This window comes from Rhododendron vialii, chromosome 3a (assembly GCF_030253575.1).
Source record: "Rhododendron vialii isolate Sample 1 chromosome 3a, ASM3025357v1".
In the NCBI taxonomy this organism is placed as follows: domain Eukaryota; kingdom Viridiplantae; phylum Streptophyta; class Magnoliopsida; order Ericales; family Ericaceae; genus Rhododendron; species Rhododendron vialii.
The window spans coordinates 11,351,407-11,366,416 of record NC_080559.1 but is presented as its reverse complement, the minus strand read 5'-3'; the positions used below and the strand labels follow the sequence as shown (position 1 = coordinate 11,366,416).

The 15,010-nt window shown below is 38.5% G+C and overlaps 2 protein-coding genes across 2 annotated transcripts; both read left to right on the top strand.

The window, feature by feature from the left end:
* The first annotated feature begins 819 nt into the window (after window positions 1–819).
* Window positions 820–4,331, top strand: LOC131320985 (dual specificity phosphatase Cdc25). Its single transcript, XM_058351948.1, has 3 exons — window positions 820–1,020; window positions 1,134–1,272; window positions 3,911–4,331. Exons 1-3 carry the CDS (start codon window positions 938–940, stop codon window positions 4,079–4,081), a joined length of 393 nt encoding a protein of 130 aa, XP_058207931.1. The 5' UTR covers window positions 820–937; the 3' UTR covers window positions 4,082–4,331.
* A 1,483-nt stretch (window positions 4,332–5,814) lies between these two features.
* LOC131320984 (uncharacterized) lies at window positions 5,815–11,106 on the top strand. Its single transcript, XM_058351947.1, has 4 exons — window positions 5,815–5,970; window positions 6,089–6,166; window positions 6,584–6,682; window positions 10,795–11,106. The coding sequence occupies exons 1-4, from the start codon at window positions 5,968–5,970 to the stop codon at window positions 10,873–10,875; spliced, it is 261 nt and encodes an 86-aa protein (XP_058207930.1). The 5' UTR covers window positions 5,815–5,967; the 3' UTR covers window positions 10,876–11,106.
* Window positions 11,107–15,010: the final 3,904 nt, after the last annotated feature.

The window sequence follows — 15,010 nt, the reverse complement described above, 5'->3', positions numbered from 1 at the left end:
TTTATTGTCAATAGTAGCAGTATTTTATTGTCCAAATATTGACTTAATTTACGGTTCATCTCTATGAGAGAAATAAAAAGTTAAAAAAATAGATCGAACTTACAAAAATGAAAAAAAAAATACCCTTTTAAAATTGGTTTGTATTTGATGATTCTTTTTTAAACTTTTAATCCCACAATTTGATGCAAAACAAAGGGTTTGTTTGAGATGTACTCCTATGAAAAAGGAAGAAAAATCTTCTCTTGTTCGGTTTAAAAAAAAAGTGAGAGAAAAATAAGAAAATCAAGTTTTGAGCACAATATATGTTTTTCTTCAACCCATTTTTCTTTACATTTTACTCACAATTTCCCCCCCTCCCTCTTGTTTTGTTTAGAAAGAAATGCGAGAAGAAAATAAGAAAATCATCTAAGTTTTGAGCACAGTATTTGTATTTTCCTCTTAACCATTTCCTTTTTCTTTTATCTCTCTTTCTTAAGTTACAAAATGATCCTAAGAAAATTCTATACTGGGTAGAAAATATAATCGAAAAGCCTGTGCACATAGATTTTTTTTTATACTAATCGCGCTGTGGAACTCACATAAATTATTTAAATCGTTCATTAAATTTAAAATATTTTTTGAAGGTCCACTTCGAGTTCCTAAAATTTGATTTAAAAATTATAAGATCGAATCGAAAACTTACAGTCATCCAATTGAACTAATTTTTCATACAGAAACTCGAATTTTGAATTTAACGAATCACTCTCGTTTATGTGGGATCCGGAGTAGGCTGCCCATCGCTATACGTGCCCATAGTCGTGTTGAAATGTAATTTACTCCAAAATATAGGGTTTAACACCATCGCTTACCCCAATAATCAAGGAACAAACTGGTCTTCTCTCTTACAGGCCAGAGAAGAAGCAGCAGAAGCACAAGAAGAAGAAGGAGAAGAAGAAGAATGTCTCGGAGCATATCGTACGTCACAGGTTCCCAGCTTCTCTCTCTAAAGCATCGCCCCAATATCGCCGTAGTAGATGTCAGGTATACATGCATACTATTACTACTAACTTTGACGCACAGATTGGCAGGTTTGATATCGTACACGGTACTTCAATTTTCCTCTTTTGTGGCTGATCGATTGGGGTTACATACAGGGACGACGAGAGGAGTTACGATGGGCACATACCCGGTTCGCTCCACTACGCGAGCGATACTTTCTCCGAGAAGATTCCCAACCTCGTTCAATCCGTCGCGGGCAAAGACACCCTTGTCTTTCACTGCGCCCTCAGCCAGGTCTCTTCTACTTCCTTTTTCTCCCCTTTTTGTTGATTGATGATTGCCTGATTCATTCTCGATTTCGATTGCGATTAGGGTTTGTATGTTGAACTGGGTTTGGCCACGAGGTGTCTTTTTGTAGTTAGATCTATCTGTATCCGGAAAATCTCTCTAGCTCCTTTTGGATAGATGTGGATTTAAAACGAATGGGTTTCAACGTAATCGTTGGAACTAGATTTAATATGTTAGAGATTTTCTTGCTTCTTCATGGATTCATCATTCCCTAGAGATATAGAATTTGGAAATTACTACTATTTAGTAGGAGTGAAGAGGTGATGGTGTGTGGATTGTTTGGTTTATCTATTCCAGAAACATTTGCGTGGTATACATACCGAAGTTCATTCATAAGTTATGATCTGGTTTTTGATAGGAATTTGGCAACTTATGTCAGTCGTTGGTCCATGAAGAATGGTAAATTGGCAATGGGATGTACGAGCGAAGTGTTGATTAGTAGTGGGTGGTGGTGTTCACTCTTCGGGTCAAACCCTCTCTTTCTCAGATCTCCTAACAACCCCCCACGCCCCCCCCCCCGGGTCACTGCAAGAGAAGCAAATAGTTAATGACTAAAGTTAGTGTCTACCTCAGAGAAGGAAACACAAAGCTTAGCGAGGGAGAAGAAGGCCTACCTCTGAGGGTTTATCACTGTAGTATTTATAGGAGTGCCTTGCCTTGGAGGCCAAGATGGAGCGCGTGTCGTCCTCGTGCTGAGGTGAGGTCACCGACCACCTTTACCTCGCCTGGACGCTGCTCAGATCATGGAGCAAGCTCGAGCTTGTTGCTTCACGTGGACGCACCGGGTTGGTACCTGTGCATCCGGTCCGATAGTCACTGCATACAACACCTTTGCACGACAGGGGACCACACCATGTGTTAGCGTGCCACGTGGTCGGTCCGTACGTCTTATGTGAACCATATTGTCCGCGCCACATGGCTGAACAGAATCGCTCCGTACTATCACACCCGATTTCCACTGCAGTTCACGTACGTGACCCGAGCCGACACCTTGGACCGACCGTTTTACAGATGGACAGAGCGGCCCAGCGGACCCTCCTGTTGGTAAAGGTGATAGGCCGATCCACTTCGGGCCCATTTGGGCAATTTGGGTTATGAATTATATTCCGGCCCACTACAAGTAGTGAGGATATATAGGATTTGAAAGCAAATTGATGATCTCAGGATAAGGCCAGGTGTTTACAATGAGAATGAAGTATTTGATCTCACTTTCTGAGTTCTTCATTGTTTTCTTTAAAAAAAAATTCTCCTAGAGGCCATAGCTATGCCTCCAATTCTTTTGTATGAAACACGCATCGAAAACCGCCTTGGTAAACATCAAATTGATCTATGCATTTATATTGGAAAACATTTTTGTTGGTGGAGGAATTTCTTGGCTCACGTAGCCTAAAGGTCAAAGCGATAGGCAAGACTTTGTCTTGTTTGTTTCATGATTGACTACAAAATAAGTCTATCAATTAAATCCTTTTCCTGCTTCCATAAGAAAGAACAAGATGAACTTCCCCTCTTGGGTGCTTCGCCATTGAATTGATCCACCCAGTTGGCAACCTCACAGCACAAATTCAGTAAAAAACAATGGTCCCTCTATCTAGGAAAGAACAATAAGAAAGCTTGACTGCTTTAAGGAACCTAGTAGCTAGCCCGACTTTGATAAATGAGATTCTAGTTATCATACCCCCTACCCCCACACACCGGGAAAAAATTCAGACTTCTTCAGGAAGGTGCCAAACCCTCATTTTCCTGTTAAAAATTTGTGCTCACGAAGTTGACCCATCCACTGTGAGACAACAACTATGCTGTCTTACAAATTTTGTCAGGCTCTGCCTTATTTGCTTCATTAGTCTACTTCCCTTAGTTGATGGTTTTTATAGGTGAATGGAAATGTTTACTTTGAGCTTAATTTGGCTGAATCCACCGCTATGCAGACTCATAACATTGTCGTAACTTGATGCTCATCTTTGGTTGACTTGCCAATATCATAAATAATCAACCGCTAATCTCGTTATACATAAAAGCTTTTGCATATTGTGTTTGATATATAGCTTGCTCATATCACCTACCTGAGATAGGATTTCATTAAACCAATGCAATTTTGTTATGATCTCATTTCCTTTTATGCAACTTTATAGAAAGTAGATCATCTAATCTTCTCAGTCTCATAAATCTCCTCCAGCTCCCTATTACAGCACCCATTAACTCTATAGACCCTATTTCTCCTGAAAAGCTCAATTGATGGGCCAGCATTCAAGATATAAACATATTTTCATGTCCCAAATTGCAGTGAATAGGAGATACATAGTGATTGCTTCAAGCCTCTTTAAAAAAACCTTCTCATTTGTAGAAGGTGCATGTTAATGCATTGCATATATCTTGGTAGCAGGCATTTTATACCACAATACGTTTCCCACATTGATCTGGCTTCTTGCATCATTTGCTCTGCTGCTCTTTTACGTTGTATGTAGTTTATCTGCTGTATTTTTCCATATCGCTTTTGTGAATACAATCTTCTTTGTTTTGATGGCGAACATTGCGTTCAAAAGGGGTTTATAAAATAATAGCCATATTGTCAATTGTTTGGTTGCAGGTTCGTGGCCCAAAGTGTGCACGAAGATTAGCAGATTACCTTGCCGAACTGAAACAAGACATGGGAATAAAGAACATTTTGGTTTTGGAACGTGGTTATAACGGCTGGGAAGCCTCTGGTAGGCCTGTTTGTCGATGCACTGACATCCCATGCAAGGGTGATAGCGCTTAGAATCTATTCAACTACATCCTTGTCAAGCGGGGATCAGATATATATACACACTATCTGCTGAATGCACATCTAGAAGAATGATTATATTGCTACGCATAAGGATGTATGATTCGTTGTGGGTGACCATAGCCGATTATATATGTGAATTGCTTCAAGTTAACTCGGTTTTCGGATTGTTGTATCCGAGGCTGGTTTACTGAAAGATTTCTCCAAGTTTATTTAAATATGACTGGTGTTGTTTGCCTCTAAAGTTGGGATCATCTAACTATTTCTTTTGAGCATCTCCATTGCGCCGGTACTGGTAATTTTGTCGTGCTCAAAGAAGGTAAGACGGACATGCTTTTGCTTTTTTAAGTTCCAAGACAGGTATAAATTTTGTTTGGCCTAAGCTTTTTCTACTTCCGATTCCTGGCTTTCGCGATCTAGGGTTTCAAGGAATATCAGTCTATCTGTGTAATCTTTTTCCTCCCTTTCTCTCCTGTGACATAAATTTCATTTGGCTTAACTTTTGGCTTTTGGTTTTTTACTCATGTTGTCTTCTCCTTACGTTTTTCTGAGTGTGGGTCAAAATTCTGTCATAATCTCATTCGTCGGAACGAAAAGAATCCTAATGGTAAAACATTTTGACCTGCAAAGTAAAGGAATAAAATCATTCAAGGTGGAAATAAGCAAAAGAAGAAGAAGAATAGAAGGTTCTTTTCTTTTTTTTAAAATTTTTCTCGTGGAGATGGATTGACTTAATGTTTTTATACTTTAACTAATCATTATGAAAAAATTACTTGAGTATGATAAAAGGAATTTCCTCTTCTAAATGCCTAAAAAATGGCTCACGATGGAATAACCTAATTTAGTAACCTCTTAACCAATAACCAAATTTGAGTATTTCAATAACTAAAGTTACCAACATGTGTCTCAATAACCAAAAATAGTGGATCCTACTCATAAAAGTTACGAAAAAGTCTACAGAAACTGACCGCCGACCACCAACCAAGTATACCAATGTCCAAGTGGGGCCCGAGTGCAGGCGTTCAATAATTTTAAAATAAAAAATTGAATAGGCCCGCGAGAAATCAGCTCTATCCAATTTGTATACGTGCTCGATTCAATCTTTTCATTTTTAAAAAATAGGAAACAATTGGAAAGATTGGATGAAAAATGGGAATATTAGATCAAGCACCTACACATATCGAATGGAGCTAATTTCTCGCAAGGTCACTCGATTTTTTATTTTAAAATTATTGAACAGCTCAGATCATCCATGATGCGCCCGGAGTGGGCCCCATGTCGCTGTAGATATGCCCAGTCGGTGGCCGGGGTCGATTTTCGTAGTAGCGTTGCAAAAGTTATGTATGCTTTTTTATTGTCTTTAAGTTTTTGTCGGAAAGTTAAAATTTGAAGGGAAAATCTAAAATACACATCCCTTAAAAGGGTATATTATATGCCTATTTTATGGTTCATTAATAATATTTTAGCGTGTTTTCTAACTTTTGTTCTAGAATTCATAACTTTTTATCAATACAATACGTAACATTTTCATTATGATTCATAACATGTTGGTGTATCTCGTAACTTTTATATGATTCGTAACACTTTTTAGCAATACGATTCGTAACACTTTTTAGCAATACGATTCGTAATATTTTCTTTATACTAATTCATAACATTTTTGAGGTGCATATGAGACACACGGGGTTGTAATGTCGTACAGTGACGATGGACAAAATTGTCATTCTATCACTAATTCTCGATTCTCATTCGACCTCACCATAAAAAATTCCTGTATAAAATAAAATAAAACCCAGGTCAAGCGTATCCCGATAGGAATCTCCCGTCAAAGCAACAAACAGCAAGCGATTCAGGAACGATCCAAATCCCAGGACTCGAGGATGGTAAATGCTACTCCTAATTCCCAGATCATTTGTAGTTGAACAATTCCGTTACTTAGTATTCTTTTTCCGTATCTGATTTGCCCGTGTACCCGTGTACGTATATGTTGTATTCGTGTAGGTTTGCGTCGCGTGTCTGTTGCCGCTTTTCCTCATCCCGATCATAAACTTATTGCCCCTTCTGTTTGATTTCATCATGGTGAGATTCGTTATCATCTGCTTTTGATATTTTTTACCCTTCCTTCCAAGTTCTGAATACTATACCGGCTAGAGTTCCGGTTTTTCTACTGGTACGTACCGGTATCGTTGAGGTACTAGGTACCGTTTTGTATTTATTGCTATTAGTGTTTTTCTACCCGATTTTTAAAAAGGTCTGGCACCGTCCGGTATTTGTCTGGTAGCTGGTACCGTCCAGCACTGACCAGCACGGCCGGTACCAACCGTTATTTGAGCCGGAACGAAACTAAAATTGCAGGATATCGGATTTGGTCAATACCGGTACGGTACGAGATTCAAAACCTTGCTTTCTTCATCAAAATCATGTCTTCTTAGGTTATTCGTTGGTTAACCATGGGAATTTTCTGATTTATTTCATTTATCTGTGGGATTTTTTTAGGGGAAAGTTTATGGGGTTTTTGGATGGGAGTACCGGAAACCGGTGAGGGCACCCCCGGCATGTCCCTACAAGCCTGCAGCCAACAAGAGCAGTAGTGAAGTAAGTTTGATGGCTTATTTGAAATTAACAAGATGGATATCCTCTATGTGTATATATAGTTGTTCCATCTAGTAGTTTATCTCCATTATTGGGTTTGGTTCGGTTAATTACTTTAGCAGAAACCAACTGAGCATGTTGGATATCTTAGGTTAATTTGGGAAATGTTGGCTAAAGACTGTTTGTTGCTGACACATTGCGATAGTTTGGAAATATCAAATATTTAAGAACAAGGTGAGTTGAAGCCACGGTTTTAGATCCTAATGGCCATTGCGTAACGGTGTTTTTTTATGAGTCTATTATGGTTATGCAATTGTATGGCGGTGATATAGAAAATCACAAGAGTATGAGTCGCTACGTAACGTAATGGTTAGTTTTTGGGCCGTGAAGGCCAATATTCACAACAATTCTGGAGAATAGGTTTTCTCCCCCTTTTCTTTCTTTCTCAGTCCCACCACGATCTTCTACGATAGTCGATATGTCGTTTCATATCTTTTTGGTTTTATTCCTCTTCTTGAAAAAACTTCAGACTATCAAATCCAAATGGTATTTGCATCAATGTAGCAATAGCCAATAGGTACTAGCATTTGCTTTCTTTATTGTAGGAACTATCTACTCAAGTACTCTTTTTTTTTGGATAGTTAAATTCTCTTTTCCTATTGAAATATCCCTTTTTTATTGCCTTAAAACGCGACTTTTAATTCGATCTTACTCACAAGTCTCTCTTTTTCTTGGGCGCATGAAATCAAGTGTTTCTTTTAGATATAAAAATATATCTAAAATATTTTGAGAATTAGGTGGTGACGTGGCCTATCCCCATATCCGTGTCCATATTTAGATACATATCAGCGAATCCTCAATTTTCAGGCTTGAGGTTTCCGACCCTAAGATATACACCTGTATCTAAAGCCCTATTTTTTAACAAAATAGGTTGGGTATTGAAAACCCATGTACCTGTGAAGATAAACCAAAGCAAATCAAGCCGAACTAAGCCTTGTGTCCCAATCAATTGGGTCTACATGATATATTTTTCTCCATTTGCTCTGTTGAGGGCTTTGTAATCAATTACACGCGGTTGGTTATACGGATGGGTTTTGAGATAGGTCTGCAGTAGCACCAAATTGTTTTAGATCTTTGTATGGTGAAGCCTCAACAAGAAATTTTTCCAGGGAAGTATGTTTATGATGACTGAACTCAAGCACACAAAAGTTAGAAGCACAAAAGATTGGAGGTTTAATTTGAGGAATTGTTGGAAATATTGTTACTCATGTTGATACACTTTGTCTGCTCAATGCTTATTTTGGAAAATAAAAGAAACCATTGGTGGGAAAATTGCAAGGATTGTCGGGAACCATTATGAAGAAAAGATTTGAAGATGCTGAAAAAGGTGACAAATCATTGGTAAAAAAACGTGATACTCATTGGTTAGAATGTCTTATTAGCTCACGTTAGGAGATAACGTTTTTCCATCATTAGGTATTTAATGGTTGTGATTTGCGATTATTGCTGAGTCACGAATTGTAGAGGGGAATCTACGTGGATTCTTCTGAAGGTAATTGGAGAACTGGTTAGTAAATGGGCAATGAGCTAAGGGAAAAACGAGGGTTTATATCTTCATAGGATTAAATTATATAACCACTTTTTCCAAAATGGCTCATGTTTGTACAACTGGCTAGTAGCTACTTTTGAGATTTCCTATATTTGAGTTAAAAGTATGGGTGCATTTCTTCGTATTGTACTCAGACATCGTAAAAGGGCCATTGAGCTATGGGGAAAACCAGATTTTACATAGAGACTAAATTATGTGATATATTCATTATTCAATGTCTTCAAACCCAATCATGTTGGTGCAATAGACCACTAACTACTTGGTAGGGATCAAGACAGGCTATTTGTATTTGATCGTGGAAACTATTTATCTGTGTAACTCTTATCTATGGAAGGATATTATTTTGTAGATTTAGTTGTTATTTTATGGTTTATCTGTTCGGTAATTTTGTTAGGGTAGGATCGTAGGATATTTATCTTTATGTGTAGTTATCATTTGAAAGGGACCATTTAAGGGACTCTACGGATATTGTTTGGAATAATTTATGAAGTGTAATTGATTGATTTTTTGATATGGGTATGGATGCCTTTACAACCCCTAGATGTGGATTTCTAGGTTTCTTAGGTGTGGATTCTAAGGGTGTCTTTCTTTATTTCATTGTCCTGCATCAGTCTTAGAGCAAGTCTAATGGTGGTAAAATGGCTTGAGCCATTCCCAAAAAATGGCCAAATTTGCAAAAAACCCTAGCCATGGCCACCCATTTTCACCCAAAAATGGCACCAAAATGGCCCAGCCATTTCTGCCGCGTCACCAAATCCAACCACCAAATCTCTCCCTCCCTTTTGTACAAGTTGAAAAGGGATACAAGGGAAATTATTGTAAAAAATAGCATTGCAAATGGCTTTGCACCAGCATTCTCATTGTTGGCCAAATGCCACTATTCATGGCCATTTTTTGGGGATGGCTCAAGCCATTTTGGCAAAACCACTGGACTTGCTCGGTATAAGATATGAATGACTTTCTTCATACTGTAATTATGAAATAGTAGAGTTTGAGTGTATGGTCCATTCAGTTCAATGAAAGTTACAATCTTGGAAACTAGGAAGTAAGGAAGCAATTAGGAAGAAGAAAAACAAATTTTTTGTTTTTGTATCCCCAGAGATTTCAGCTGAGTTATGTGGATTAAGAACCTCCTTCGGAGAGTGAATGGGCAAATGGAGGAAGGCATCAGGGTAATTGGAAGGGGGCGATTTTGAATATCCAGTGGAGTGGAGTGCTGCCCGCATCCCTGTTTTTCGATGGGATCTGAATCTTACACCTTCACCTGGGGTTCTGAATCTTACACCTTCCCCTTGCCTTTTAGGGGTAGGAATATATCCTCTTCGTGGGATTGATTGCAATTGCTGAATGATAAGTTTTGGGGCAGGATCTTTGGTTTACAGTTTGAATAAGAAACTGGAAGAACGAAGAATAGTGATGGGTAGTTGGTTCAGTTGAATAGGTTTGGACCTCGATCATTTGACTAGGAAGAGAAAACCCATCAGGTACAAGTTGAGACTTGTCATAGGGATATTTTTCATAATTGTTTAATGAGTTCTTTTATAATACTGGAATAGGTATCACTTCATCAATGGATGTTGTATTAGATAGTTTTGTTTCATTCGTTTGTTGTTTTTTCCCCCTTTACTGGGAAGGTGTATAACAAGTTGAGGTTACCAGAATGCAACCATAGTGAATAACTTGTGAGGTTGGCCAAATAATATACAATGTTCAATTGAATCTGGTGCCCTATACTCCTATGTGCTGCAGTGCTTCTTTTTTCAATTTTGGCTATGCAGATGTAAAATATGGACGAGTTTAATCAATGATTGCCTGTATCTACTGTTTAGTCTTTCATGTCATTCTTGATCAATAGAAGTCGTGGCACGCGATGTGTGTGCATAATTTATTAGAGCCAGAGGTGTAAAATTATGTACGCAAAGTAGCAATAAAGGCCTAAAAGATGGTGGCAACTCACCAAGAACTCTGTAAGCCTCTGATGACGAAGGCCTAAAAGTGCTGAAGTGATGTGCCAATTTCTTCAGTCATTGGGTAGAGCCATGTGAAGACCTATTTGGATCTCTCTCTGGATAGATCAGTTTTCTTTTTCATGAGCCGAAGATTGATTTCTCATGGGCTTAGGGGAAGCGGTTTTCCTCTGGAGAAGGTTACTTGGTTTAAGAGAGAGCAGGAGCGGTTACCAAATACGCAAAGGGGTTTTCCATGTTTACTCCTTGCGGTTATGTACAAGATAGAGTGCTTGATTTATGGAGAAAAAAGATTTCTGGGGATAATTTTGGCATTGGCAAAATGTGAGCCAGTCTCAAAAGGGAGTCCACCCCAAAGAGGTGCTCTCCCTTATGAATATTGGAAAGAATTGGGTCAAAATATAGCAACTAATGTCTTAGAATTAATTTCTAAGCCAGTTGCTGATGTTTTTATTACAAGTTCGATTCCAATCTTTTTGGCCTTGGTTATTTACAAAGTATATGCGCCGCAAATGAAAGGAAATTGTTTGTTTATGTAGGTGGCAGAAAAACCTGACCTGGCTGCATCGGACGTTCCTCAAAAATTGGTGGGAGCAGCAGATGAGAGCAAGATTGATTGAAGTTGGACTACTCTCCTTGCGTAGCTATCAAGATTACATGTTCTATATGTAGCTTTGGGGTAAAAGTGGCATCTTTTGTTATTTCAGAAGGACTCGCGTCACCGTTTCTGTGGTTGACTGATTGTGTTGAGAAATCAAAAATCAAAGTTGGTTCAGATTGTTGAGAGATGCTGTTGAACTGCATACTCTAATTATGTGAAACTAAACTAGGTAACTGTGGCAGTTGGCAAATTATGTGTTTAATTTTTTGTTATGTGAAAGCCCTTGATGACCACCCCCGGAAAACCTCCATCACCGGCAACCTCAACCCCAACAAGCCCCTCCCCAGCAATCCAATCCCCCTTTCCTTTGGCACCGCCGAACCCCTCCTCTCTCTGTCTCTATCTCTCTGAACATTTTCCATCTCAAATGCTCGCCTGTCTATTTGAGATCAGTATTAGTAAAAATCTTATAGTACATCTAAAATCCAAAACCTACTTCGAAAGAAAATCCAGTTTAAGAAAGACAAATTTGTCAAAAATCGGAAACCCCCAATACATACAACTTGGTCATTAGAGAATCCTACTGGGAGGGTGCATGATTTTCAATGGCAAGGTTTGGGGTGGTTGCTGATCGGTGGTGGTGGCGATGCTAGGTGGAACGGTGGTTGTGGGGTTTCGTCCGATTTTACTCATTTTGGCCTTATTTGCAGATGGGTATTGTTCTAACTTTAATTGGAGAATTAACGACTTTGATTGACAAGGGAGTGCAAGGTGATTTCAATGAGTAAAGGGGGTGATGGAAATTTAGCCTAGAAATTTAGGGCTTTGTAGGAGGTCGCTTTCTTGCCATGCCAGGATCCTCGGCCCCTCAAATTCAATGCATGGTGGAGGCTAGGAGCCTAGGGCAGCTCTCGGTCCAGCTCGGATCGGAAGGCTAGGAATCCGAGGACCGGACTACGAGTCCCGGTTCTTAGAAAATGTAATTCGTGTCCGGACCAAAAATCCTACAGTTCGTTTTAATCTAATCCGTGAGTCGCATATCTATTCCGTTTTACGCGGATCACCACAAATTCTTTTGCGAATTTAAGTTTCGGCATCTCTAATATTATACTCCTTCCGTCTCAAAATGTTTGTCCAGTCCGCAAAATGGAGTCTAAAAAATAGTACAATATAATTTTTTTTTTTAAAATCAAGTTATTTTTCGACAATTTACTAGATATCAAATAAGCTTTTTTAATTTGTGCAAAAAGTTTGAATTTTTTCTTTAAAATATTACATTATTTTTAAGATTCCGTTTTGCAAACCGAACAAACAATTTGGGATGGAGGTAGTACTACATATCTTACTGTTTGGGGATAGGTTTAAACCTTGACTTTTAATACAAAAATTCATTGGGGCGGTTCCGGAAACATCTAAAAAAACATCTAAAAAAACTTCTCAAATCTCAATCTCATAGTTTCCGATCAAATTTTTATGATCTGAATCGTTTAATGTGTGCAGAATATGAATTTAAGGGTGTCCGTGAGAAATTAGCAACAAAAAAAATGACATGGAAAGGCTTGATTTGAGCAGTTTTTATTTGAACCGTTCAATAAAAAATTATTCGGAACTGTTCGGATCAAGCCTTTCCTGGTAATTTTTTTGCTGATTTCTCGCGGGTACCCTTAAAATCATCAAAGGATATTATAGTAATTGTGAGGCATAGACAATTTTCTATGAGGTCTCAAAAAGGAAACAGGCACAACAATTTAGTACAGAGGGAGTATGTAACACTAGGTAAAACTACTATACATATATTATATGTATCTATAGTAAATATCTCACGGTCCGATTCGGTTAATCCATGATTTCTAAACGAAAATCCGTGGATCAATCAGTAGTTCACGGTCTTCTAATTTTTGAAATCGTGTCCAGACCATTAATCTACATATCTGATCCAAAACGTACGGATCGGTTTGAACCGATTTCACGGGTCATCGAATTTTTTGAGGGGAAAATGACGGCCCAAAACGTGTTTTGATAATTTTAATACCCGCCAAGGACTCAGCATGTCCTTAGCAGATATTGAAATTATCAAAACACGTCATGTGCCGTCATTTTCCTTTTTTTGAGCAACCGTGGAGAGAGAGCGCGCGAGCGAACTTACAGCTGTCAAACTGGGCCTAAACATTTACGCCCAAACAAAAACCATTGACGGCCCAGTATCTAGCCCATCACAACTTACCCCAATAGAGTCGAAGTTTCAAAGTGGGGTCCCCCACGTTCTGGGATTTTTGAAAAGGATATGTGAATACAATAAAACACCTCAATATTATGTTTCCCCACTTTCTGTCAATTAGGAAATCTAGTAGCGATTCTGTGGGGTGAGTCCGGGAAAATTTATCCAGAGCCCATGGATATTGCCACGTGGTGTTCTGTGTTTTTTTACCCTCCACATATTTATCATCACGTATTGAAGCGGGATCCTAATACAAAATAAATGGGTTCCAAATCAATGCGTAGTGGTAAAGGAGTTTGAGGCATTACGTGACGGTATTTATGGTACGCGAATAATCTCTTGATTGGGTTCCAAATCAATGCGTAGTGGTAAAAAAGTTTGAGGCATTACGTGACGGTATTTATGGTACACGAATAATCTCTTGGTTGGGTTCCAAATCAATGCGTAGTGGTAAAAGAGTTTGAGGCATTACGTGACGGTATTTATGGTACACGAATAATCTCTTAGTTTGGGTGTCCTTCTCCACATGGGATTCTTGTACCTGCGGGGCTATCATGGGTAGAGATCGAAAACTGTAGGACCATCTGAAAAATTATTTGGTCGTCTTGGGATACTGTCTTATGGTGTCGTAACATCCTTATCTATCACTCATTACTAGAGGGTCCACTGCTAATTGTATAAACCTCATAAGAATGTTTGGTGGATAAAGGTGTTGGGGCACCGCGTGGGATTTCCAAAACCCGTTGAATAATTACTCTGGGACCACCATCCACTGTCTCACTGAATGTGACATTTCTAGTGAAACAAACATGCGAGGTACACTGTGGACCACCTTTTTAATGTGTTAAAATTCGTTCTTTTTATAAAAATCTAAGCGGAACGGCACCTAAGTTATATGGTCTCAAGTTTCCATCACCATATAATGTTGAGATTGTATGTGGCCACAAGAGAATGGGAGAGTTAGAGAATCTATATTTCTGAGGAAAGTACTAGGAAAACACGCATTTAGCCATATTCTTGATTGAAGATAGGATTTTGATTTTTGCGCTCCACTTTTTACTAATGGCGCTCCACTTTGTTTATAAAGTTACTAGTAACTTCACATTAAAAATGAAACGTTATCAATAAAAAGTCGAGCGCGAAAATCAGTTTCTTTGAAGATACTCCAGGCCATGATTTTAGCACCTCATGTTTAATATTTCCATGTACCGTTCATTCATTTCTTTATAGTAAATGATGTAATTATGCGACTTTTTGAGGAAGGATAAAAATAGAGCTCCAATAGACCTGAGTATTGAAAAGGACGTAGGTAATGAGCTCAACGCTATCATCATATATAAGATAAAACCCGAATTTTACAGTTACTAATGCATGCCTTAATTTTATACGTTCTTATTATGGTTGACTAGGAAAAATTATTTTTTCACCATTATGATTAACAAAGTGCCCTCACTAGACTACATTTCTGGATCCGTCCCTTAGCTTTGGTATCCACTCCTACGTATTTCTGCTAAATTCGAAATAATATTGAACACAGGGCCGGCCCTAAGTGCAGGCCCACCAAACGACCGCCTAGGACCTCCACTTTTAGGCCAAAAAATTGGGCCCCATAATAAAGTTATACATTAAATATTTTCTACGAGAATTGTCTTAAAACTACCATAGTGTGTCATGGTGGTAAGCCGTGCGTCTAGGAAACATGGGATTGTGAGTTCAATTTATGTCGCATTCAACTTTTTAACGCAAATTTTGATTCCTGTAGAAAAAATGTGAGTATTAAAACGATGCTCTGGAGTGTCAGACTTGCAACCTAGGGTTCTAAAGAAAGTGTTGCCACTGAACTACAAGGCTATTTTGTGTCCTCTATTGAAAAAATAATACATACATACATACATACATACTAGAAAATGAGAGGTCTCATTTTCAATTTCAAATC

What these genes read in the sequence shown, in the direction of transcription:
- LOC131320985 (XM_058351948.1), top strand. Translation starts at nt 938, where the DNA reads ATGTCTCGGAGCATATCGTACGTCACAGGTTCCCAGCTTCTCTCTCTA. An exon ending in ATCGCCGTAGTAGATGTCAG is followed by an intron (nt 1,021 to 1,133) that starts GTATACATGCAT and finishes GGTTACATACAG; the next exon opens with GGACGACGAGAGGAGTTACG. An exon ending in TTCACTGCGCCCTCAGCCAG is followed by an intron (nt 1,273 to 3,910) that starts GTCTCTTCTACT and finishes GTTTGGTTGCAG; the next exon opens with GTTCGTGGCCCAAAGTGTGC.
- LOC131320984 (XM_058351947.1), top strand. An exon ending in TTCTGTTTGATTTCATCATG is followed by an intron (nt 6,167 to 6,583) that starts GTGAGATTCGTT and finishes GGATTTTTTTAG; the next exon opens with GGGAAAGTTTATGGGGTTTT. An exon ending in CCAACAAGAGCAGTAGTGAA is followed by an intron (nt 6,683 to 10,794) that starts GTAAGTTTGATG and finishes TTGTTTATGTAG; the next exon opens with GTGGCAGAAAAACCTGACCT.